The sequence below is a fragment of the Octopus bimaculoides genome, chromosome 4 (genome assembly GCF_046866305.1).
Source record: "Octopus bimaculoides isolate indiv1 chromosome 4, ASM4686630v1, whole genome shotgun sequence".
NCBI lineage: Eukaryota > Metazoa > Mollusca > Cephalopoda > Octopoda > Octopodidae > Octopus > Octopus bimaculoides.
In genome coordinates this window covers 12,606,854-12,634,740 of record NC_142931.1, presented here as the reverse complement: position 1 = coordinate 12,634,740, position 27,887 = coordinate 12,606,854, and the positions used below count along the sequence as shown (strand labels likewise).

The 27,887-nt window shown below is 36.5% G+C and overlaps 1 protein-coding gene across 2 annotated transcripts in view; it reads right to left on the bottom strand.

Moving 5' to 3' along the window:
- LOC106883527 (complex I assembly factor ACAD9, mitochondrial) overlaps positions 1–27,887 on the bottom strand; it is a 58,297-nt gene that overhangs the window by 6,706 nt on the left and 23,704 nt on the right. For both annotated transcript variants that reach the window (XM_089350304.1, XM_014934561.3), the window contains exons 5-13: positions 26,256–26,356; positions 24,923–25,073; positions 22,842–22,944; positions 14,514–14,587; positions 11,577–11,652; positions 8,854–8,924; positions 5,679–5,798; positions 3,319–3,447; positions 903–982 (exon numbers count right to left, since the gene is read on the bottom strand). In XM_089350304.1, the coding sequence (XP_089206430.1) occupies positions 903–982; positions 3,319–3,447; positions 5,679–5,798; positions 8,854–8,924; positions 11,577–11,652; positions 14,514–14,587; positions 22,842–22,944; positions 24,923–25,073; positions 26,256–26,356 (905 nt within the window). The remainder of the gene's footprint in view (positions 1–902; positions 983–3,318; positions 3,448–5,678; positions 5,799–8,853; positions 8,925–11,576; positions 11,653–14,513; positions 14,588–22,841; positions 22,945–24,922; positions 25,074–26,255; positions 26,357–27,887) is intronic.

Below are 27,887 nucleotides of genomic sequence, written 5' to 3'. Positions count from 1 at the left end.
TTTGGTCGGCCCGAGGCTATAGTAGAAGACACCATGTGGTTGGTAAGCAAGCTACTTACCACACAGCCACCCCTGCACCTATAGTGTATATAATAAATGTTTAACTTCACCAAGATATTTGAAATTAGTTTCAGTATTTTTTCATGATTCTAGATAGTAATATAATTGGTGCAGGCTACACAGAATTACATTACATACTTTATTACCTCTGCCTTAGCAAAGGCAGAGGTATTGTTTTCAGTAGTGTGTTTGCTTGTTTGTAAGTCCGTGAACAAGATATCTCAAGAACTGCTGCATGGATTCAGATGAAACTTTCAAGGATGTTTGGCCTCGTGACTGGCACAAACTGATTAGATTTTGGGATCGATCCGGTACCGGACAAAGATTCTGGATTATTTGTTATATTTACTTTACTTTACATGAAGTTGTTCTCTGATTATTTCCCTTAAATTATATACATATACATATTAACACGTTATAGTATACTTTCAGATATACATAATTCTATACAACAGGAATACGAAAGGAGGCAAGAATTTAAGAGAAGAGAAAACCAAAAGCTCTCATGCTATTCATTTAAAAATTCCTGAGTAGAAGAGAGCAGTTGAGTTTATTTCAGATATTCTCATTTTAAAAATCATCTCTGGCTAATCATTGAGAGGACGTTGGTGCTGCTTTGTTGTAATTAGTTCAATAGCTCTCATTTGCTAACGCAGTAAATGAATTGAATAGTCTTCACTTTACATTGCCACAGAGGGAATAATATGTAGCAGTCCTAGTAATATACAACATCTTAAAAACAGAAAACATTTATTAAGTCTTAGATAGAGTTTTTCTAAAAATAAGAAGAGATGGTTACAGATTTCACAAACTCATGGTAAATTAAAATAAATTCTAGTCACTTGATTAGTTCTTTCAAAGATACACCAGCATGTTTTAAACCAGTGAGTCCAACAAATAGCCTCAAGATTTCATTGGTTCCCTAGAAAATAAAAAAGATTAAAATAAAGTAGAATTATCAAACTACTCCAACAAAAATACAGCTAATTAAATCAAATATTTGTATAACAAATTCAAAATCTATTGGTTACTAGCAGAAATACCCGGCTTTGCCCGGGTTAAAGAGAATAATGAAATCTAAAAACGCCGTCTAGATTACGCAACCCTCAACTGTTAGTAGCTACGATACCATATTTCTACATTAATAACTCTCCAATCCATGCCAGCATGGAACATAGACATTAAGTGGAATGCCAGTCTCTCATCTAGGAGGGCCTTGAAATCAATGTTACCAACTGGGGACTATGTGTGTCGTAGTGATAATAAAAAGACCCAAAGGAGGTCTGCAACGAAATAATTTTACTCAACACTTTGCAAGTGAATCAGTGGAGGCAAAGATGCGTCTCATTTACTTGACAATTTATGCACCACATTGCAGAAATCACAATGAAAGTATATCTGAAAGGGTAGTCTTACACTGTTTTACTGTTGAATTACAAATAATGCTCATCTGTTATGTTCGGGTTAAAATTTCATCAACATCAAAAATAGATGAATTTTCATGGGAGTTATGGCCGTTATACATAGAATATAATTTCCAAATTTCATAAAGATCCGTTCAGTACTTTTGATGTAGTTTTGGATAAGAAAACAAATGACTAATGTGTGTGTTTGTGTGCATGTGTTTGTGTGTGATGGGTGTATATATGTATAGATATCTGTATGCATGTATATATATGTATATATGTGTACATATTACATGTACATCTACACAAGTGTATACATATACATGTATGCATATAGATCTATATCTATATATATATATATATCTATGTATATATGTGTACATACTCTCTCTTTCTCTCTCTCTGAAAGTATCGAAATGTGATTGTTTCAGTTAGTGGAATAACGTGTATGTATACATATACATCTCTCTCTCTCTCTCTCTCTCTCTTTCTCTCTCTCTCTGAAAGTATCTGTCATTACAGTATCGAAATGTGATTGTTTCAGTTAGTAGAATAGCTTCATTTTTAAAGTGAAAGTATTTGACATGAGTGTTTTTGTTTCACTTTTGACACGTAATACTTAAATAGTGGAGGAGATATTATGTTGCTGTGGGCTCGAACTCTGGAAGAAGTTAAAATTTTTTTTGACTAAAACACAACTGGAACCCTAAGTAAGGCATGTGTAAAATTTGAATGAAATTGGTTGCGTAGTTCTCGAGTTTTAGGGATTCAGACAGACAGACAGACACACATTCTCATTTTTATATATATAGATGATACTATGACAGCATATTTAGTGTTAAGGCATACAATCAGATTTCTTGGGAAAAAAAGATATCTCCAACAAGTCCAGAACATCAACATTGTTTAATATCCATCTTCCATGCACTGGCATGGCTTGGACAGTTTCATAGGAGCCAACAAGTTACATAAGTTCATAGGCAAAAAAAATTCAAGTGAGCTAACTTGCCTTGAGAAGTGAAAGAAAATCTACTGTTTCAGATGCATGCTCTTCTTCAGAGCAGAAAAAATATTTTAGGCCAATGCCAAGGTTTCGGTCTTTTAAACACTTTCTAAACATAAAAACATTTTCTCTTTAATTTGTCTTACACTAAAAATTCTACAAGATATCCAAGTCATAAAAGGAATTGTTAATGAGGTCCTATAAAGTTGAAATGTGTTCACCATGAACATCAAGCATACCACACCATATTCTATTTTTTAATCAATTTAAATTCAAAAGTTATCTCCAATACCTCTTTTTATCAGAATTAATCAATACATTAATGAGGATTTCTCCTCACTAAGCAAGAATGGAAACCACAATCTTACAACCATGAGTCCAACACCCTAACCACTAAGCTATACACTTCAACCCATGTAAGATTTAATTGTTAAATATGAGTAACAAACTGGTTATACTTCTACATTGTACAAAATATTATAATAATTTTCTTTTATACAATTCCTAATAATATTTGATTATAAAAATATAATGGGATTTTTAAAACTTCAAATGTCTATGGGAGTCCAGTAGAGTAAAATAGGAAAAAATGTGGTCCATAAATTAAAAAAAAAATTTTTTAAAACAGTTGAGAAACACTGCTGTAAGTCAACAAGAGAATGCATGGCAAAAACTAGTGTTTGTCATGATCAACTTCACAGAATTCTTTCAATCTGTTGCAGTTTTGAGACTCTTCTGAATATTCTCAGAGTAAAGAATGACAATAGATACCATGCAAATTATGGTTCAGTTTAAGAAAGTTACAGTTTCAGTTAGAATAATAGAAAACCCTTATAACTGAGGACTTACTTCAAATATCATACATATACGGCAATCACGTAGAGACCTTTGATATGGATATTCTTTCATGTAACCCAATCCTCCCAGAATCTGTAAGCATTCACTTGTGGAATCCCATGCCTTTTCTGAACTGAATATCTGAAAACAACAATAGTTATATATACATCAAAATTGAAATTGAACCAAATTCAACGACTGGCACCCATGCAAGCCTTCCTTCATTGGACACTAAACTCAGCTTGCGAAGACCTGTTGGGGCAAGTGAGATCGAAACTGAACCAAATTTGATGACTGGCACCCGTGCCAGTGGAGCGCTAGCAGCACCATCCGAGTGGGATCACTGCCATTTGAGCGTGGCTGTTGCCAGTACCGCCAGACTGGCCCTCATGCCGGTGGCACGTAAAAAGCACCCACTACACTCTCGGAGTGGTTGGCGTTAGGAAGGGCATCCAGCTGTAGAAACTCTGCCAAATCAGATTGGAGCCTGGTACAGACATCCGGTTCACCAGTCCTCAGTCAAATCGTCCCACCCATGCTAGCATGGAAAGCGGACGTTAAACGAAGATGATGATGATGCATATATTAGGTAATTTGCAAAAAAAAAGACAAAATGTGAGGGAAATGTTTTTTACAAATGTTGTATTAGTTTCATGCTTAAAAGGGAGGGAGTCTTGACATTTCAGACAATAATCCTTCATCAGAAAATAGGAAAGGAAAGAATGGGAAAACATGAAGGAAAGGTAATGAGAAAGAAAGAAATAAAGGGTTTAGGGGCTGCTTGGGAATGCAGTGCTGGGGGGGGAGGAAATAGGAAAAGAGGTAGAGCTAGAGTGGTCACAGCCAAAGTTTTAATGATTTTCTGAAATGGATCAATGATAATCATCATCATCTAACATTCGTCTTAGGGTTAAATGGCATGGGTAGGATGGTTTAACAGAATCTAAAGGGTCAGAGGACTTCTTTATGCTCCAATGGCTAGTTTCTGTGGCTGGATACCCTTCCTAATGACAGCCACTTTACATAGAGTATTGGGTGCCAACTTCAACTGAATTACAGTAGAGAGAGAGAGAGAATGATAATTTTATAACATAATAAATTTAAACAAAAAGCTTAATATTTTGATAACTCTCACTCATTATCTCTCTCTCTGAACATTCCCTAAAGTATCTCAATAACACAGGCTTTACTTTGCAACAAATAATTATTCCTTGAACATGAATATGAAAAAACTAAGAGTTGGAATCACTAGCGTAGCTGGAGTGTGTACCGCCCGGGGCGACCTTTCCATTTGCCACTCCCAGATCCCACAAAAAACACATATTGCCTTACAGCAGACCCGAAAGTCATGCATTTCCAGTAGTTCTTTTTTTCATATAATATTGGGTATTATTGCATACCGTACTATTACAATAGGATAAAAGTCCTGCCCCTACCGCCACTGCCTAGCTACGCTAGTGGTTGAAATGAACCCTGGATTAATAAACACAGTTCACTGGAAACTTATTGACCACAATAACAATGCCAGGATTTTTTAGGTAGAGAAAATTATTCATTTTCCATGAAATATATTTCACGACAATTCTGTTCACTTACAAAAAAGCTGAGTTTTTTAACCAAAGTAACAAGGGAGGTTGTGATGTTCATGTCTTCCTCAGGGAACAATAGTGTAAATGAAGTCATTTCAAATGAGAAGACCATTTTGCAAATGAATAGAATACCAAAAACTTAATACTTTGGAACTCCTGTCACAGTTCTTCCACTTGATTTTACCATGGCAACCAAGGATTAAGATCGAGAGAATATATGACACAGTCTAGGAAATATTCCCTTTTACTTTTTGTCTTCAACTTGTTTCAGTCATTGGACTGCAGCCATGCTGGAGCACCACAATGAAGTGTTTAGTCAAACAAATCGACCCAAGTACTTATTTTTAAGCCTGGTATTTATTCTATCAGTTTCTTTTCTCAAACTGCTAAGTTAAAGCGACATAAACAAACCAACAACAGTTATCAAGTGGTGGTGGGACAAACACACAACAGGCTTCCACATAGTCTCCATGTACTAGATTCACTCACAACACATCGGTCAGCCCAGAGCTATAGTAGAAGACACTTGCTGTACAGTGGGACTGAATCCAATACCATATGGTCGCAAAGTGAGCTCCCTAACCACCACACAGCCATGGCTGCACCTATATAAGACAAGTTTTTGAATAAATTACATTTTCACCTTATATTAATAAATAATTTTTTCTAAAATATTTGTAACTGAAAGCTGACATAATTTCAGCAGTGGTCCATGCTTACATATTTCCCCAATGAAACACAAAGAAATCTATTTATTTATACGCTACACATGTTTATCCTTACCTTGACAATAGCTGCCTCTAAAGAAACGTCCACATCAGGATAGCTATCTATAATCCCAGATGTCATGTAGGCCATACTTTCCATCACATAGATATTCACAGCAATATTGGCCAACTTCTCCTGAAAATAGAAAATACAAACATTAACAGCTTTTTCACATTAGTGTTTTTTCTGAAGACACCAATGCTTTTAGACTAAAGATAGCATTAGGAACACAATTGCTAAGTTAATTTAATGTAAAACCAAAACAAACAATAAAAGTCCTTTTCTCTTCTGTAAAGTTTGCTTTTTCGTTCAGTCATTACGTTAAATATTGAAATTATGACTGCCATCACATCAATATCACAGTTTAAGAGTATGATTGAAGAAGAAATCATCATCTTCATCATCGTTTAATGTCTGTTTTCCATGCTGGCATGGGTTGGACGGTTTGACTGGGAACTGGCAAGCCAGTAGGCTGTGCCAGGCTCCAATCTGATCTGGCAATGTTTCTACAGCTGGATGCCCTTCCTAACGCCAACCACTCCAAGAGAGTAGTGGGTGATTTTTATGTGACACCGGCACAGGAGCCAGTCATCCCTGACAATACAGACATATGAGTACTATTAGGGCATAGGGCAGTTTAGTAAATTAATTCGACATGCTCAAAATTTGAGTTAGCCTAGTTAAATGTGCAAACTTCCATAACATTTTTTTAAACCAGAACCACAAAAATTAAATAAAGTAATATTCTGTTGTGCTTGGGGAGAGTCATTCTCTTTTGGTGCCTTATAATTTAACACACTCATCATCATCATCATCATCGTTTAACGTCCGCTTTCCATGCTAGCATGGGTTGGACGATTTGACTGAGGACTGGTGAAACCGGATGGCAACACCAGGCTCCAGTCTGATTTGGCAGAGTTTCTACAGCTGGATGCCCTTCCTAACGCCAACCACTCAGAGAGTGTAGTGGGTGCTTTTACGTGTCACCCGCACGAAAACGGCCACGCTCGAAATGGTGTCTTTTATGTGCCACCCGCACAAGCCAGTCCAGGGGCACTGGCAACGATCTCGCTCGAAAATCCTACAGGAGCCAGTCAGGCGGTACTGGCAACGGCCACGCTCAAAATGGTGCATCTCATGTGCCACCCGCACAAGAACCAGTCCAGGGGCACTGGCAACGATCTTACTTGGCTTGCCGGGTCTTCTCACGCACAGCCCATTTCCAAAGGTCTCGGTCCGTAGTCATCGCCTCGGTGAGGCCCAATGTACGAAGGTCTTGCCTCACCACCTCAGCCCAGGTCTTCCTGGGCCTACCTCTTCCACGGGTTCCCTCAACTGTTAGGGTGTGGCACTTTTTCACGCAGCTATCCTCCTCCATTCTCACCACATGTCCATACCAGCGCAATCGTCTCTCTTGCACGCCACAACTGATGCTTCTAATGTTCAGCTTTTCTCTCAAGATACTTACACTCTGACGGGTATTCACATTGACATTACACATCCAACGGAGCATACTGGCTTCATTCCTTGCGAGCTTACGTATGTCCTCAGCAGTTACAGCCCATGTTTCACTGCCATGTAGCATGGTTGTTCGTACGCATGCGTCATACAGTCTGCCTTTTACTCTGAGTGAGAGTCCCTTTGTCGCCAGCAGGGGTAAGAGCTCTCTAAACTTTGCCCAGGCTATTCTTATTCTAGCAGCTACACTTTCAGCGCACCCACCCCCACTACTAACTTGGTCGCCCAGATAGCGGAAGCTATCGACTACCTCTAGTTTTTCACCCTGGAATGAGATAGAAGTTGTTTCCTGTTTGTTTGCAGTCTTTATTGCACCTGAACATCTGCCACAAACAAAAACTAACTTGCTAGTTAACCTGCCTTTGATGTTGCTGCACCTCTTATGTGTCCATAGCTTGCACCGGGTACATCTTATAGAGTTACTACCTACTCCTTTTCTACATACTGAGCAGGGCCATCTACCTGAAGGGGTTTGTGTTTTATCTACCTTCCTACTTATTAGGATTTTGGTTTTAGCTAGGTTGACTCTAAGGCCCTTCAATTCTAGACCTTGCTTCCACACCTGAAACTTCTCCTCTAGTTCTGATAGTGACTCCGCAATTAGGGCAAGGTCATCAGCATAGAGGAGCTCCCAGGGGCAACCTGTCTTGAACTCCTCTGTGATTGCCTGGAGGACTATGGTAAATAATAGGGGGCTGAGGACGGAACCTTGGTGGACCCCTACCTCTACCCGGAATTCATTGCTGTACTCATTTCCAACCCTCACCTTACTGGCCGCATCTCTGTACATGGCTCGCACAGCTCTCACTAGCCATTCTTCTATCCCAAGTTTCCTCATTGACCACCAGATAAGGGATCGGGGGACCCTGTCAAAGGCTTTCTCCATGTCAACGAAAGCCAGGTACAGAGGTTTATCCTTGGCTAGGTATTTCTCTTGCAACTGTCTCACTAGAAATAAGGCATCAGTAGTGCTTTTACCTGGCACGAACCCAAACTGCATCTCATCTAAATTGATTCGCTCCCTAATTAGTTGGGCTATGACCCTCTCTGTAACTTTCATAACCTGATCTAACAGCTTGATGCCTCTGTAATTATTTGTATCTAAAGCGTCCCCTTTACCTTTGTAGCAGTTGACTATGATGCTGCTACACCAGTCATAGGGTATGACTCCTTCGTGTATCACCTGGTTCGTAATACGGGTGACTAGGCTATAGCCAACACTGCCAGATATTTTGAGCATCTCTGCAGTGATTCCTGATGGGCCGGGGGCTTTCCCGGTCTTCATACTCTTACTCACCGGTAAAATTTCCACTTATTCCTTATTTTTATTTTCCTAAAATTTTCACTGCATCTTGCAACCTTTTCAATAGTCTTGGCTCTTACGATCATGAATCCAACAACATAACCACTATTGAAAAGGTTGTAAGACACAACGAAAATTTTAGGAAAATAAAAATAAGGAATAAGTGGAAATTTTACTGGTGAGTGTGTTAAATTATAAGGCACCAAAAGAGAATGACTCTCCCCAAACACAACAGAATATGCTTCAGCACACAAACTCACATAAAGAATCTTGCAAACAAATTCCAAAAACGAAATATAAATAAAGTAAAACAAAGGAAAATTAGAACTGCAACAAATACAAGAACAACAAATGTAAGAAAGGAAATACCTTGATGATTCCAAACTCATAGAGTTTTTTCCCAAACTGAGATCGGGTGATTGCATGTTCAGTGGTGCTTGCTGCAATAAATAATATACAATTAATTTACTTTAATAAAATATGCATTCTAATGAACTAGATATTCTTAACCCTTTCGTTACCAACCCGGCTGAAACTGGCTCTGAGTACAAATGTCTTGTTTCCATAAGTTTTGAATTAAAATCTTCCACCAAAACTTAGTCACAATTTATGTTCCCAACACTAGTTGAATGATGACTAACTTATTTTACTAAATTCTTTGTTATATTTAAAGTTACTGAAAGAAACACAGAGCATCTCAAAATAAATACAGTAATGAAAGGGTTAACAGCAGCTCTGAGATAACATATTTATCTTACTGAAAATATTTTAGAAGTAATCAAAATTGTAATTGAAAGCGAAAAACAACCAAGTGAATAAGAGTATAGCTCCACAGCTTCACAAGGCTACAATTTGGAGGAGGAGTGTAGCTTAGTGGTTAGGTTGTTGGATTCATGATCGTAAGATTGTGGTTTCAATTCCTGGACTGCAGAATAAATGATAATCAGATGGGGCAATGTCTGGTGAATATGGTGGGTGAGGCATTGTTTCCCATTCAAACTGCTCCAGCCTTTGAAATGTCATCCTCGCTGTGTTTGGTTGTGCATTGTCCTGATGGAAGAACACCTTTCATCTTGAAACCAAAGATGATCGTTTTCCTTCTGGTGCTAACTTAAGCCGTTCAAGCTGCTTGCAGTGGATCTCCTTTGTGCTCCTTTGGTTTGGGTTTAAAATTTCTAAATGGACTAAACCTTTCATATCCAACCAAACAGATAACACCTTACGTGGGTGAGGGCCTTCTTTAGCCTGGGGTGCCGGTCTTTCTCCTTTCCCTACCCACTGTCTTTGGCACTTGACATTTTTATAGAGAACCCATTTCTTGTCACTATTCGCTACAAAAACGGTTCATTCGTGAGACATGACAGCAAAGGAGAGCACACATTCACTCTCTACATGCAATTAAACTCGGAAAGTTTGTGAGGATATCCTTCACTCAATTTGTTGACTTTTCCGATGGCACACAGGTGTCACTGAATGGTGGAATGACCAAATCCAAGCTTCTCTGCTAGTTCCTCAACAGTTACAATGGGATTTCATTCCACCAGGGTTTGCAGGACATCCTCGTCGAGCTCTACATATTTTCCAGGACAAGACTCATCTTCTATGCTGAAGTTTCTGGCTCAGAATTTCTGGAACCACCGTTGACACTGGCTTATGATTATTATCCAATTCCTATATACTGCGTTAATATCCCTCACACTTTCCATTGTGTTGTTACCATTATCAAACTCATAAAGCAAAATATACTGAATATGCTCCTTTGTCACTTCCATTATAGCTTTGAAAAAATAACTGTTAAAATCGAACTACACTCTTTAAAACTGGCACTAAGAATAAGTACAAGGTAAAATTACTACCTGCTTTTATAGCAAGTTGATGCTGGTAGTTGTCCCCCTCTGGCAGGCACCCATAAAATTATTAAACATCTTACTAACAATAACTCTGATCATCTTTTCAAATTCCACCTGTTTAACACCCATGGACATCTTTACAAAGTCAGAAAACAGCACAGCTCCCATGACTTTCGGAAACACTTTTTCACACTAAGAGTTGCCGAAGTATGGAACAAACTGCCAACATCAGTTGTTAGTTGTCGGAGCACTGCATCCTTCAAAACTTCCATGCTTCCTGAGATTCGCCAACACTACACCTGATTTTCTCCCCTCCATACACACGCAAGCATGTATCTGACTCATACACTGTTCACTTTCCAGACATTTGTACATTACTGTATATGCTTTATACGCACTTTTGACAAGTTGTAGTGCACTGTATACAATAATTTCATTATTATTTGCTGAGGACATGCGTAAGCTCGCAAGGAATGAAGCCAGTATGCTCCGCTGGATGTGTAATGTAAATGTGCATACCCGTCAGAGTGTAAGTATCTTGAGAGAAAAGTTGAACATAAGAAGCATCAGTAGTGGTGTGCAAGAGAGACGTTTGCGCTGGTTTGGACATGTGGTGAGAATGAATGAGGATAGCTGCGTGAAAAAGTGTCACTCCCTAACAGTTGAGGGAACCCGTGGAAGAGGTAGGCCCAGGAAGACCTGGGCTGAGGTGGTGAGGCAAGACCTTTGAACATTGGGCCTCACCGAGGCGATGACTACTGACCGAGACCTTTGGAAATGTGCTGTGCGTGAGAAGACCCGGCAAGCCAAGTGAGATCATTGCCAGGCCCCCTGGACTGGCTCTTGTGCGGGTGGCACATAAGATGTACCATCCTGAGCGTAACCGTTGCCAGTACCACCTGACTGGCCTTGTAGGGTTTTCGAGCGAGATCGTTGCCAGTACCCCTGGACTGGCTCTTGTGCGGGTGGCACATAAAAGACACCATTTCGAGCGTGGCCGTTTTCGTGCGGGTGACACTTAAAAGCACCCACTACACTCTCTGAGTGGTTGGCGTTAGGAAGGGCATCCAGCTGTAGAAACTCTGCCAAATTAGATTGGAGCCTGGTGTAGCCATCCGGTTGCACCAGTCCTCAGTCAAATCGTCCAACCCATGCTAGCATGGAAAGCGGACGTTAAACGATGATGATGATTATTATTATTATGAGAAATAACAGAGAAGAAAAAAATATTTAAAGATTTACCCAGCAGCTTCTTGAGGGCACCAGAGTTGGAACTCCCCATACTGAACCGACCACTGTTAAGAATATTGACTGCAATCTAAAAACCAAAATAGTTCTTAGTAATAGAGAGGAAAATAGTGGTATTAAATTAAGCTAATACTCAAATACCAAGAGTTAGTTTTACTTCTCTGCCCTGAAAATTAATGGAAACATATGCATTTTTAAATACATAGTCTACAGTAAGTCATTAATACAAAATGAATATATAAAAACAGATATCTTAAATTTTTCACATATATATATATATATATATATATGTATGTATGTATATCATTAGCATCATCATTTAGCATCCATATATATTCCAGGTTAAGCAAAAGTTTTTTGGTATTTCTAGTGTTAATAGTTCAAATTATATACAAGAAGTGCTTATTCATCAAAATATATGCCCTCTTATTCTATTGTTGTGTTAGAAGCTCAATTCCAAGCTCATATTATCATAGAAGAGGTTTGCACTGTTAGACATATTAAACTACTACTTTTATGTTTTATTTGCTGCTGCTGCAACATTTCTGCAGAACTAGAAATTCTTCAGCTAACATGGAACTTACAAATGTCTACTTTTCTCACAACAGATACAATTATAAATAGGTGAAGCATGAATATTTAGCAATCAAACCCAGATCACTATATCTGATGCAGAAAAAAAAACAACTCAAGAAAACAATCACATTTTGTGAGAATACAACCAGCTTTATCAAAAAATCTGACCATTCAAGAATTTGTGTGGAACCATGTCTAACAACAATCATTATTATGATTGACCGTTGACTGAACACTATTCAATTTTTTTTCTCCGTGTTTTTCTCCTTGTCTCCGTATTCTTTCTGTTGAAGAGCGTAGCTCGAAACGTCAAAGACTTTCTGTATTCCCGAGCGTCATACTAATACAACCTTTTGTTATTTACACCACCTGTCCTCGTCTGTTGTTGTTTTTTCGTACATTCTCCCACATGTCTAACAACAATTTCATCTTTGGCACGTTTTTCTGAGCAAGACCAATGCATTTTAGCCACTATCAACAGATGGTGGTTAGCAGACACCAGACCAGATAGAGAAGACAGCAGCAGATAGTAGCACAACCAGCAGCAGACCAGAGTGCTGTCACAACACAAAACTATGGATGAACAGCAACCACAACACACAATGATCAGCTAACACCACCACAGTGACTACTATGATACCTAATCCAGAAACAATAAGCTTCAAACTATCTCGGTGTTTTGACATTCATAGTAACAACAACAACTTTTTTTTTTATGTTTACAATAAAAAAAATATATATTTTCAATAAAAAATTTTGGATCTTTTTTAAAACGGGGGCCACATTTTTCATTAATGAAACACTTTGAAACTTGGAACACTGGTAGAATGTGTCATATAAAACATCTTTTTCTCTTAGTCTTCTTTAAAAAAAAAGAAATCCCTAACTTATTCCATGTTAAAGTTGTCGTATTTCTGTAATTTCAACCAATCACTGACGTCCATTCAGCCGATATACATTAAGTGCCGACTACATAAACAAACGATTCTGAAACAATTCTATCGGTGATAGGGTTAGGGTTAGGGTTAGGGTTAAAGCAAATTTAAAATGAAAAAAGCAAATAAAACAAAGGTATGGAGATTAAATACGCTTTACACCGCTTAATCAGCCAAAGGAGTAAATATAAACAATTGAATACTTGTCAGTGATTGGTTGAAATTATCGAAATAAGACAATTTTTTACATGAAATAAATTCGAATACAAAAATATTTTTCTGTTCTATAACACAAAATAGATAAGTATACGAAGTTTGAAAGTCTTTCAGTACCAAAAACACTACATAAAACATTAATGAAAAATGTGGCCCCCGTTTTAAAAAAGATCCAAAATTTCAAACAGATTTCAGTGTTCATTATTGAATAACTGAATATACACAGAAGATGGGATTTGTGGTCAGATCAGTGCATCATGCATATTGCTCAAGAATAACAAAAACTGTATTTATATTTTAAAAGTACTGAATGGTAAAGATGACCAAGGCTATGGAATGTTGACCTTGTGACTGTTTCATTACTTTACTACTCAGAGTTTAAATCTTACATGAATCAAAAATGGAAAAGTACAACTAATATACTGTCAACCAGTTCTTCCATCAAAGATTAGCTTTGTACCTTATCTCATCATCATCATTTAATGTTCATTTTCCATGCTGGCATGGGTTGGACAGTTCAATAAGAGTTGAAAAACCAGAAAGCTACACTAGGCTCCAGTCGTCTGGTTTGGCATGGTTTCTACAGATGGATACCCTTCCTAATGCCAACCAGTTGCTGGAGTGTACTGGGTGCTTTCTATGTGGTGGCACCAGCAGGGTTGCCAAGTAGCTTGCAAAACAAAGAGCTCTCAGCTGAGAGAGGGATAGGAACAGAGGGAATTGGCTGTGAGCCAGGTAAGATAAAAAAAAAAATCATTATTTGGAAAGGCGCAGGAGTGGCTGTGTGGTAAGTAGCTTTCTTACCAACCACATGGTTCTGGGTTCAATCCCACTGCGTGGCACCTTGGGTAAGTGTCGTCTACTATAGCCTCGGGCTGACCAAAGCCTTGTGAGTGGATTTGGTAGATAGAAACTGAGAGAAGCCCGTCGTATATATGTATATGTATATATATGTGCGTGTGTTTGTCTCCCCACTATCACTTGACAACCGATGTTGGTGTGTTTACGTCCCCGTAACTTAGCGGTTCGGCAAAAGAGACCGATAGAATAAGTACTAGGCCTACAAAGAATAAGTCCTGGAGTCGATTTGCTCGACTAAAGGCGGTGCTCCAGCATGGCTGCAGTCAAATGACTGGAACAAGTAAAAGAATAAAGGATTATTTAAAAGATATAAGTTGCAAAAACTTATACCAAAAATACACACCTTAAATCCTTCACCTACTTGACCAATAACATTTTCTACAGGAACTGGAGTGTTTTCAAAATGGACTTCACAAGCTGGAAAAATTAAAATGGTTGTTTAAATTTGAATTAGAGTAACATTTTATATCAACCAACATCTGATAAATATATTCTAAATTAAATTAAGCTGAAAGATTTTTTTTTTAATATTTAAAACTGCAAATACTATTATAATATATGTAATATTTTCAATAATGTTCAGACATTTAAAACCTTACTCAAAGAAGTTTCCAAGACTCTGGCCTGGATTTTTTGTTTTAAATACACACAAATAATTTATACTTCATTATTAAACAGAGTAAGGTTTGCTATTTAACAGATGGCATAAATCAACTCCATATTAGTACAAGTGAAAAATTATTACAAAAAAAAATCTAAATTTAAAAGGGATTGATAAATGAGACCTCCCTGTCATCATTATCAACATTGTTTTACACCCATTTTTCCAAGTTTGTATGGAACAAAACAAAATTATTCCTTGAAAAGGCCAAATACATAAAATAGAAAATTATTATTTGTAAATCTCCAAATGAGAGACTTTCAGTAACAATACTCTAGTGTAAAGATTATTTGCCAAAATAACGTGGCAGTCTTGTCTAGGATGAATGTTACTGCTATTTAGCCCAGGAAACATTGTAAATAGCAGTAACATTCCTCCTAGCCAGGACTGCTACATTATATTGGCAAATAATCTTTATGCCAAATATATAGTCACATTCAATCTGATTGCATTAGCTATGTAGGTTTATATATCAATGTTAGATTAAAAGGTTAGTGGGGGAAAAAAATGAGTTATTTGCCAAAGCACAACAGAATTATAATCTTTTCATTTTACCGTGTTCACATCTCATTTAATGTATCATATTTTGTAATCAAATATAGGGCAATGATAACCACCCATGCTAAATTTTAAGTTTTCTTTTAAATTATAAAGGCCAAAACAAGGTATCACCCATAACATTTGTAGTGCATTACCATACTGATGATTTCTATGTGGATGATGTTCAGCTTGAACTTCTGAAGTGGGTAGGGGCTCCAGAGGGATGCAATTCTGAAGAGGAAGGATCGGGGGTAGTTAGTACAAGTTTTGAGCGAATGAGATGCTCAAATACCCCTTATCATTCAACAAGATAGTATGGTTCTAACTCTCAAGAAGAACAACCATACATTAGAATAACTTTACCTACATATCATCATCATGTCTACTTTCTATACTGGTAATGGGTTGAATGAGTAATCACAGTTCAAGTTAGTTCTTATCTGAAGTTAATTGCCCTCCTAGACAAAGCAGAGGACCATAAAGCAATTGTACATTTGAATTTCAGCATGGCTTCTGCAGCTGGAAACCCCTCCTAATGCCAGTCACTTTACAGAGGATACAAGTACATTCTATCATGGCACCGAGAGTAGGGAGGTCATCATTTCACCTACTTAGAACCAGGAATAAGAAACGATTTACAAATACTCCCAGGAGCTAATCAGCATCTCACCAATCTTCACATTGCTCAGCTACTATCTATCCAGCCATCAATGTTCAAATGAGTCACAAAATACCAACCATTCCTATGCAATAAACATCAAATCTATCATTCAAAATATACAGAGGTGCAGAAGTGGCTATATGGTAAGTAGCATGCTTACCAACCACATGGTTCTGGGTTCAGTCCCATTGCATGGCACCCTGGGCAAGTGTCTTCTACTATAGCCTCGGGCCAACCAAAGTCTTGTGAGTGGATTTGGTAGACGGAAACCGAAAAAAGCCTGTCATATATACATATATATGTGTGTGTGTGTGTATATGTTTGGGTGTCTGTGTTTGTCCACCCATCATTGCTTGTCAACTGATGCTGGTGTGTTTACATCCCCATAACTTAGTGGTTTGGCAAAAGAGACTGATAGAATAAGTACCAGGCTTACAAAGAATAAGTCCTGGGGTCGATTTGCTCGACTAAAGGCGGTGCTCCAGCATGGCCACAGTGAAATTATTGAAACAAATAAAAGAATATTTGTATTACCAAGTGCAATAAATGGGTGCAGGTATAAAGATATTTTACCATTTATTTATATAGCAATAAGAAAATGGAGGGGAATAGGTGATATTCATCGACTTGCAAACAAATTAACAGGTAAATTGACACAATACAATGTCTGCAAGTTGATGAATACCACCTATTCCCCTCCATTTTCTTATTGCTATATATATATATATATACATACACACACACAAAAATTCACGTCCATGCACACTACTGTTCCATCAACTCTACCCACTTCTACAAAAAAGTAGCTTTGTACCTGGCCAAAGCAAATCTGTTTCAAGAGGAGAAGCAAAAGTTGCAATAAACTGAAGAAACTCATAAAAAAAAATGTTACATATATATATTCATAAACATGTACATTTTCCAGATAAATTAGGGGCGTGGTTACCAACGGTGAATGCTCCTAGACTTGATCTATGTTATGGTTACACTCCTGGTCATTGTTTATTTTGATCGCTCTTTATATAATTTCATTCTAGTATACAAGGCAGTGACTCGGCATAGCCGCAGTCCAATGAATGAAACCAGTAAAAAGAATAGAAGTATGTAATAAATATAATTACTGTATTTGCTATCATTGATCAAATAACAATGGAAATTGACAGACAGACAGATATATATATATACATATATATATATATATTAGTTATAAATTAAGGATATAATCATTAAACTGATTATATCAGTGGCTATCATCATCATCATCATCATCAAAAAAATGACTGTATCGATAAAATTAATTTTTAAGTATGTAATAATAAAATATAATTATAATTAAGGGCTCTGGAATGCCAGTACCTATACGCTAAAAGTAGATGTCAAATACCTACAATCCACTCAAAATCTGTTCTCTATTGGCTAGTAGATGGAATGTATGTGCGGGAAATGCATGTATATATTGGTATCTATAAATTGATTTATCAGTATGTATATGTATTTCTTGTTTATAGGTTTATCTGTGTATTTCACTGATGATTGCAAAGCAATTTCGATTGCAGAGTATGAAATCTTACAATATAGGATTATCCAAAATTTTGTAAATCTTCTGGCTCATTAGCTTGCATCCAACCTAGGGTTATAAATAGAGAACTAATTTAGAGTGGCTTGTAGGTATTTGACATCTACTTTTGGCATATAGGCACTGTCATTTCAGAGCCCTTAATTATATTTTATAATTATATACTTTAAAAAAAAAAAATATATATATATATATATATCTGTGGTGTTGTGGGAAGTTACTCTGAAATGTTTTCCCCCTTAAAACCCCACCCTTTCCACTAGACCAGTGTTTCCCAAGTCAGAATTATGGAAAAAAATTCTGGGATTCCACAAGATATGGTGCTTCTTAATCAAATTTTCTTTCTTTTTTTTTTTTGATTTTATAAAAAAAGAAAAATGGTATTCTGACTTCATATTGATAAATTTTTATCTAAATAAATTTTTGTTTCATTCAATGCTTTATTAAAATTAGGGTTGTAAGGGGTTATTCATAAACCATATATACGGGTCATGTAATTTTTGGAAAATTGTATAAGGATTTTCTTGTATCATGGGAGGGTCATTACGTCAATAGTAAACATGTGCACTGGTTATATTACACTTCTTTATTTTTCATTTCTTTTATTTGTCAACTGGTAATTAACCTCAAGTAGAGAGAGCATATCGCTGATGAGGTCAAGAATGGCAATGAAAGGACTTTGATAAACCTTTCTTATTGATTGACAGAACAATTAATCAAGCAATCATTTAATTAATTAGTTAAATGGTTAACCATCTGACAAATAAGTAGTGAAATAGAAGCAGTGCATGTGTTTATTATTGGCATAACGACCCTCCCAAGATATAACAAAGCATGTTTCAACAAAGAGTTCACATCAAGAATCTTGCAAACCAAATACAAAAAATGTCTAAGGATTCCAAGTTTGGGAACCACTGAGCTAGAGTAATAAGCATTTTATACAAGATAATCTTGTAGCTGCAGGCTGCCAGGAAAGAGGGGGGTAAAAAATTGAAAACAAAGTTTGCAAAGAAGAGTAAACCAACAAGGAAATTAATAAAATATGATGAGAGTTTTATGTAGGTGTTCATTAATAAAATATAATGGATTTTTAAGAGTGAAATTAGATTAACAATCAATTAACTGATAAGGTTCATTTAAGGTTAGTATTAGACATGTAAGTGTTTCTAAACGTAAAAACAATGTTGAGAACAAACTGGAAAAGTATGACATGAAAATAGTTTATGAAAGACCACCCAATGAAACATCACCACCTTCCCATGACTGACAGCCACTTGTTGAGATGTTATTCTAGATCAGCATTTCTCAACTGGGGTTCTCTGGAACCCTAGGGTTCCACAAAAGGTTCCTAGGGGTTCCGCGAGAAAAAGTGAGACAAGCTAATGCTAATTTCATGATCGTAATATCACTATACATGCACAACATAGTATTGGTTATTGTAATATAGACATCATCCTATTATCATGTTATCAAAAAAATATAACCATGTATATATATATTCACCATGTGAAATACAATGAAAAATATGAGAAAGATATGGTATATAGTTTTTTTTGTGCAGGGATTCCTTGAGACATGTAATTTATTTTAAGGGTTACGCATAGGCGTAGGAGTGGCTGTGTGGTAAGTAGCTTGCTTACCAACCACATGGTCCCGGGTTCAGTCCCACTGCATGGCACCTTGGGCAAGTGTCTTCTACTATAGCCTCGGGCCGACCAATGCCTTGTGAGTGGATTTGGTAGACAGAAACTGAAAGAAGCCTGTCGTATATATGTATATATATATGTATGTTTGTATGTCTGTGTTTGTCCCCCCAACATCGCTTGACAACCGATGCTGGTGTGTTTATGTCCCTGTAACTTAGCGGTTCGGCAAAAGAGACTGAAAGAATAAGTACTAGGATTCCAAAGAATAAGTCCTGGGGTCGATTTGCTCAACTAAAGGCGGTGCTCCAGCATGGCCACAGTCAAAAGACTGAAACAAGTAAAAGAGTAAAGGGTAAAAAAGTTGAGAAACACTGTTCTAGATACTCCAACGGTCAGCAACTGCCATTGATCCCTTCTCTCCTGTCACATGCAGCAGAGTCACAGAAATGAAACCTACCCAATCATTGATGTTATCAGACCAGGATTTACTTTACATTTTCTTTACCTTCCTGTTCCCTGAAGAATGGGTTTGGAAAGGGACTCATACCACAATACATGCGTGTACCAAGTGAACTTTGGGTGTTTCACTGAAGCAAAGAGTGGTCTCTACATATCAACATATTTAGTCACTTGTCTGATGAAACCATTTGTTTTATGCTCTGTATACACGATGCCTAATAACCTTCTGAAGCACTTGTGCACAAATGCTAGATATTTTTCAAATCACTTATAAGTTACCAACTCTGACTTCGCAATTCAAAAAAATCAAAGTCACTAGAGACTTGTACAGTTTGAGCTTTGTGGGGGAAAAAACTGATGCAACTACTTTTTCATAAGACAAGTCTTATTTCTTTCTTCTTCATTGAGCTGCCAACTTGGCTCAAACTGAATCTACTTCTTTCAGTGTTTGCCCTTTCAGCACGATGTTGGTTACTGTACTCAGGTTGTGGTTACTGGTTAGAGCCTTGCTCTTTCTTGCACTATACTCAATTCTGTATACTCCTACCGACCATTCAAGAGTGGTGGTGAATTCCTGGAGTTCTGCTTTGCTGCCTCTCATTAAGTCAACAACATCAGAAAAATACACGTTTCAAAAGAACTTCCTTTAATGGAAATGTACGTTTGGAAGTAATGTAGCATCTTTGCATGATGTTTTCCAGAAAGACTAAAAAGTACAGGGCAGATGAAACAGCCTTGATGAACTCCAACTGTTGTCCTGAGAAAAACTCCAGGACTGTGCTGTTTGAACTGTCATAGAATGCCTAAACCACCTGGAAGAGGTGGTATTCAAAGTTGAAGTTCCTTATCATTTACCACAAACCATCATAATAATAATGGCATCAGCATTTGTGACAATGGAATATAAGTGCTATAAACCAAGGAACCAAGACAGAGAAAAGGAGGCGTAATAATATCAATAGCATAAAATTATATTCATTAGCCAAAACAACGAAAACATTACCATGAATAAGCAAAATTTCTGCAAGTATTATTAGACAAAAAGTTTCCCATGTTTAAGGAAACCTGCAAGTATTTAAAATATGAGTGTGGAACAAATAATTCAGATAATGCTGGATGTTCTATTGTAACTAGTTTAGTTCTACATTGGTTAAAGTTCAAATGCCATCAAAATCAACTCCAAATTTCAGTTCCTTGTAGATCAATAAAATATTAATTAATAGAAATCAACCACTTCTTGTAAAAAACTTGGCTTCATGTCTTGTCAAAAATATCCAAGAATAAACCTTAAAAATGGACGTGAATTTTTCAGTATTTCTCCAGTTACATCAATACCTGTTGTTTTATGCCTCGAATAAGTAATATTTTACTTAAGTGAAACATAGGTATATATGTTAGAAAGAGTTCAGTAAAAGAAGGTAAAATAATATTGAAATAAAAGAAACATTTAATAGACCAAAATATATATTAATTTTTAACATCACCTTTCATTGCCATAATCTGATGTGTCGCGTCTCTAAAGAGTCAATTTAGTTACTGAAGCAGTTGAGAAATATAAAACACATTGTAAGAAAATATTTATTCAACTATTTTCTTAAACAACTGATTGAAGGAAACTGAGGTGGACAGTACATATGAGTCGTCTAAGTTATTTTGTGTATTGGATGAGAGCTCAAGTTAAAAGCAGTGATAGACCTTTTAAAGGAAGTGGCTTATAACAACATTGAAAGAAAAAATATGAATCTATCTCTCTCTATGACACACACACACACTGATACATTCTTTAGAATATGACAACAGTATCATCTCTCTCTCTCTCCCAGTATGTATGAATGTGTGTACAGATAAATATGTAAATTTCTAAACATGATCATTAAAAATATTAGTTAAATTATAAAGCTAACAAGAAATTTCTTATTTTCAATAGTTGTATCATGTTAACTGATATTGAAATGATCCTTCGTGATCCTGTTGACAAACAAGCAAGCAAGCAAGCATATATATACAAATATGACAACAGTATTATCTGTCTGTCTGATGTATGCATGTGTGTGTGTGTGTGCATGCATACATACATACACACACAAAATAAATAAATAACTCAGACAGACAGATAATACTGCTGTCATATTCATATATGTATGTCTATACAGATGTCATTTTACAGACAGAGAAATGTGGACAGAACAGAGATTCATATTTTTGTTCTAATGTCTTTAACGATAATATCAAGAAATACACGTATCTGTGTACATACATACACTCATACAGAGGGAAAGAGAGAGAGTAAGTTGCAAAGCAAACTGGAAGCTAAGATAAAGATGGACAGATTTCACAAAAACTGTAATAATGATTGGAATGAAAACAGAAGTACTTTTTGGTTACTTATAAACAAATTCAATATTGAAATTAATACAAACAAAAACTGTAATTAGGCAATAGTCTTCAATATTTTAAAAACACTTCTTTACCATGTAATAGGCATATTGTTAGAAAAGAGAAAGTGAGCTTATACAAGACTTTCTTTCTTTCCCTATTAACAGATTCTCATCTTTAAATCATTCTGGCCGACCTAAACCTAACCAAATCTAATCAATAAACCTGCTATTTCAATTCTTATTCCCCATACTGATTTTTCTGTCCCTAGATTCACAACAAACACTACATGTAGTGATTTGGCTTGACCCATTTACTGTGGAAATCTGATATTTCCACTCAAAATTTCATTACTCTGAACTGTGAAAAGCAGTTTTATATACCAATCTATATTTTGTTGAAGAATGTCATGTTTGAAATTATTTCTTGTTAAGATATCTAAAGGTTATTGAACCAATGTTGCAGAAAATACCAATTCTATTTTTTGGTAGATATTTAACATCATTACTAGAATAGCCATGAAATTTAATTTCACAGTTAAAGGATTAATGACAATACATTTCCAAATGCTCCCTAACATACAAATTCCATATTAATGATATTGATCTCATTCAACTGTTCCATTCTACAAACTCAAACACTTCTCCAAAAGAAACAAGAAATTCTCTTCTCCATTGAATTCTTAGAATTTGGGGTTACACCATTATGGTCCTGGTCATGTTGATAAACACACAAACATTAAGAATACTTACTATTAGAGCCTCGAATACCAAGTTTGTCTTCAGGTTTACCATTTGTAATACCACCAAATTTCCTCTCTACAATGAATGCAGTAACTTTATCTACTTTTTCTCCCTGTAATCAAAAAGTAAGTAATAAACCCATAATTGATACTTCAGATGTATTGATGAAACAACAAAAAATAGGGAAAAAAATTAAAACAAAATTTTAATCTAAAAAATTTGAACTGTTTCATTAGTAAACAAGATGAAATTCAACTTGTCCTATTACGAGAAGTATGTAATACTAAACTACCAATATCAGTGTAGTATCCTACAAACTGTGAAGTAATTGGAATTAAAATATTTAAAATATGTCAGCAAGTTGACAACCAAAGACACTGATTTATATCCAACATCGTCCTGCACACGATACAATATTCCACTTCGTATAGTATTGTAATATAACAATTGTTCTGTTTTGTCTGGTTGACAAACTACATGTTATACTCTAATTTCATCCCTGAGTTGTTAGCAATCATCTTAATCATCATTTCATGTCTATTTTCCATGTTGGCATAGCTTTGATGGTTTGACAGGATCCAGAGAGCCACAGAGCTGCATCAAGCACCTATGTGATATGAAAGACAATGACTACAAGCTATTTGGCTCAATATTCTTACAGTTCCATCAATTCCCTACCTTGCATTGCTACTTTCTTTTTATCAACCTCAAAAGGACAAAATGCAAAGTTCATTGTGGCAAGAACTTTTCTGCTAAGAAGTTTTAATTCTATAGCGCTAAGAGCACCGTCCGAGCGTGATCGTTGCCAGAGCAGCTGCCTGGCTTCCGTGCCAGTGGCACGTAAATAGCACCACTTGAGCATGCTCGTTACAAGCGTCACCTTCCTGGCACTTGTGCCAGTGGCACATGAAAAGACATTCGAGTGAGATCATTGCTAGTGCTGCTGGACTGGCTCCTGTGCAGGTGGCACATAAAATACACCATTTTGAGCATGGCCGTTGCCAGTACCGCCTGACTGGCCTTTGTGCCAGTGGCACGTAAAAAGCACCCACTACACTCTCGGAGTGGTTGGCGTTAGGAAGGGCATCCAGCTGTAGAAACTCCGCTAAATCAGATTGGAGCCTGGTGTAGCCATCTGGTTTGCCAGTCCTCAGTCAAATTGTCCAACCCATGCTAGCATGGAAGGTGGACATTACACAATGGTGATGATGATGATTTTTCATATTTGGTCACATGAGATAATTTTTAATAGAACAATGGTTTTTACAGCTTTTTGCTTTTCCTATCACCAACCAGTAGTATAATCTGCTTTTGTTGATTAGACAAACTAGCAAAAGCAGAAGAGCCTCATTCAGCAATACAATAATGACTGTAGAAAAACTTAAACATGAGTATGTGGCCAGCAGTCAGTAAGTAACATAGTTCCTAACCTTGTAGCCATTATACCTCACAGGAATCACCATCATCATTTTAACATCCACTTACATCCATACTTGCATGGATCAGAGGAATTCACTGAAACAGATTTTCTACAACTGGATGTCCTTCCTGTTGCCAACTCTCACCTGTTTCCAGATAAGGAAATATTTTACCTTGGCAGGGAATACTTTCATGGTAGACTGGAAATGGATGATACTGCTTGTATGACATCATCACTTGCTAACTACCACGAGATGTCAAGACAAGGAGATACATACACACAGAATTATATATATATATATATATATATATATATATATATATACGCATGCACACACACAGCAAGCATCTTTCAGTTTCTTATTTCTGTACTGCCCACAAGGGGCTACACACAGAGGGGACAAACAAGGACAAACAAACGGATTAAGTCAATTATATTGACCCCAAATCTACTCAAAAGGCTTTGGCTGGCCAGTCTTTCATAATAGAAGACACATGCCCAAGGTGCCAGGCAATGAGACTGAACTTGAAATCGTCTGATTGAGAAGCAAATGCCACAACCATACAGCCATGCCTTTCACCTGTACACTTGATTACTTTATTTTCCTTTTTAAACAAGATGGTATATAAATTTAAGGAAGTTTGAGCTTTGACTTCACAGAATATCATACCTTATCATTTATCAATTCTGTTCTAGCAAAAACTGTGAAGACATCAGCAATGCCTCCATTAGAGATCCATATTTTGCCACCATTAAGTAAATATGTTTTGCCGTCCTCAGAGAGAGTCGCTCGAGTCTGGATAGATGCTGCGTCACTTCCACTAAAAGAAGCAATGAATCAGAAATTAGTAGAAAAAACACAAACAAAAAAATTCTGTAAACATTTCGATACCAGCCTACATGAGACCACCTCTGGTCCTGTGATATAAACTGTTCATTTTAATGTGTTCATATTTAAACTGAAATCTTCCATCATATCTTCAATCTTTGCTGAGCTCCAGAATTACTACTTAATGAAAAACTTGATTATTTCTAAAAATTGGAAACACAGGTAGTATTTCATTTATCACTTATAAAGTTATGGTTTTAGACAAGATTAATTGTAAAATATTTCGTGAATATAACAGATTTCAAGACCAACAAAATTACAGTTGTCCTGGTCAGCCAAATAATTCTTTTATTCTTTTACTTGTTTCAGTCATTTGACTGTGGCCATGCTGGAGTACCGCCTTTAGTCGAGCAAATCGACCCCAGAGCTTATTCTTTGTAAGCCTAGTACTTATTCTATTGGTCTCTTTTGCCAAAGTGCTAAGTTACTGGGATGTAAACACACTAGCATCGGTAGTCAAGCGATGTTAGGGTGATAAACACAGACACACAAACATACACACACACACATATATACACATATACGACGGGCTTCTTCCAGTTTCCGTCTACCAAATCCACTCACAAGGCTTTGGTCGGCCCGAGGCTATAGTAGAAGACACTTGCCCAAGGTGCCATGCAGTGGAACTGAACCCAGGACCATGTGGTTGATAAGCAAGCTACTTACCACACAGCCACTCCTGCGTCTATGTAAGTTCATTGTTTCGTTCTAAGATTTAAGTAGATCTTTAATGTAACTGGCTCTCTGTCGGTTACGTCAATGAGGGTTCAAGTTGATCTGCTCACGAGATTAACGTGCAAGTGGCTGAGTACTCCACAGACATGTGTACTCTTAACGTAGTTCTCAGAGAGATTCAGCAGGACACAGAATGTGACAAGGCTGGCCCTTTGAAATACAGCTACTACTCATTTTTGCCAGCTCAGTGGACTGGTGCAAAGTGAAAATAAAGTGTGTTGGTCAAGGACACAATGTACCACTGGGAATCAAACTCACAGCCTTACAATTGCGAGTCAAATACCCTAACCACTAAGCCACACACCTCCATAGATCTTTAATTTACAATAACTTATGACATCTAGTTTGAACAACAATATTTTTTGAAGTAATTTCTCACCTGGAAGGCTCTGTCAAACAAAAAGCAGCAATTTCTTCCCCAGCAGCAAGTTTGGGTAAATATTTCATCTTTTGTTCTTCATTTCCAAACAAAAGAATTCCCTATAAAATTGAAGAAATTCAATATTAAACATAAAACTTTCATTTCACATTGCAAAATGTACATTAAATGGAATAACTGTGTCTTTTATTATTAGTTCATTGCTTATGAGTTTCTTTGATTTCATTTGTGAAGTAAATCAAGAATTAAAATAAGAAAAATAACATAAGAGGATAAATAAATAAATAAATAATACAGGGTAAAATAAAAAAGACTGATGATTATAGGTAATTAACAAAACAATTTCAATATCAAAAATTAAGAAGATTACTTGCTAACAGGAAAAAAAATCATTTAGAAAATGCCGGTTGAGTATTTCAAGATGGATCAAATCCACTTTCAAAACAAGAATTTATTTTACAATTTTTGTAGGAATTATTATTAGAGAACTAAAAATTAATGAAATTATATATTTAAAAAGGAGGGGGGCGGTATGAATATGATCATAATGTGGGATCAGGTCAGAATGCTTTGATTATAAACCTCCCCGCAGCTATAGGTGTATTGAGAAAGCTATTGAATCTGTCAAACATGATGTAACTGTTTTCGGTATCCAAGGAAATTATCAGTCTACAAGCATTTGCTCACAACTCATCCAAAGACTTGACTGTATTCCTTCAATAATCATTCTCAACTTTGACCAGCCAAGGTTCAAACTCAGACTAGTTACATTGAATTTTGAGCTCTACTGGCACACATCCATGTTGATTAGTCTCTGATAAAGCTAGGCATTAAAATAGAAAATCCTTATCAAACTCATCCTGGTTTACTTTCTGATATATGCCCAAGGCTACGCAGTGAAGCTTCCTTGAATCAAAACTCAGTTTTAGCTTATGTGATGATGAACAGATATGGAAATTTGTCTTACCTAAAGACATGTAAAAAGGTAATGCAAGCTGGTCTGATGATACAAAGCAACAATGAGCAGGAATGAAACAGCCACGGAAAACTAACAAAGTCATCTATGAATCATGATAGTTTTAAATTCAGATACAAACTACTGTTTTAAAATGCCTGCAGTTTATGAAATAAGGCTCATCTTTTTGATTCTTAGGTTAAAAGTAGTGATCCCAGTTTCATTACAGTCACAGAAACCTGGTCACATCTTTTACAATAGTGTTTTTAGCATGGCTGATAACAACTTGTTTCGCAACGGCAACTTTAACACCATATTTTAGCCAGCCACATTATCAATGCCTGTAACAAAACTCTTTTCCAATTTGTTTTTACACACATCAATATGTTTATTATTTTTGGCATTAACTGATTGGCTCTGAAAGTGGGAACGATTACATGAAATGCTGAAGCAAAAATTTTTAGCAAGTCAGGTTTTCTAAAATCAATCATTTAACAATAACTGATATTAATAATACCTGAAAAAATTTCCAAAATTGAATTAATTTATAAACAATATCACAATTAGATTTTTTTAAAATACTATTTTCCTACTTTGGACATGTAGGCATGATTATAGGTGCAGGCGTGGTTGTGCAGTAAGAAGTTTGCTTCCCAACCATATAGTTCTGGGTTCAA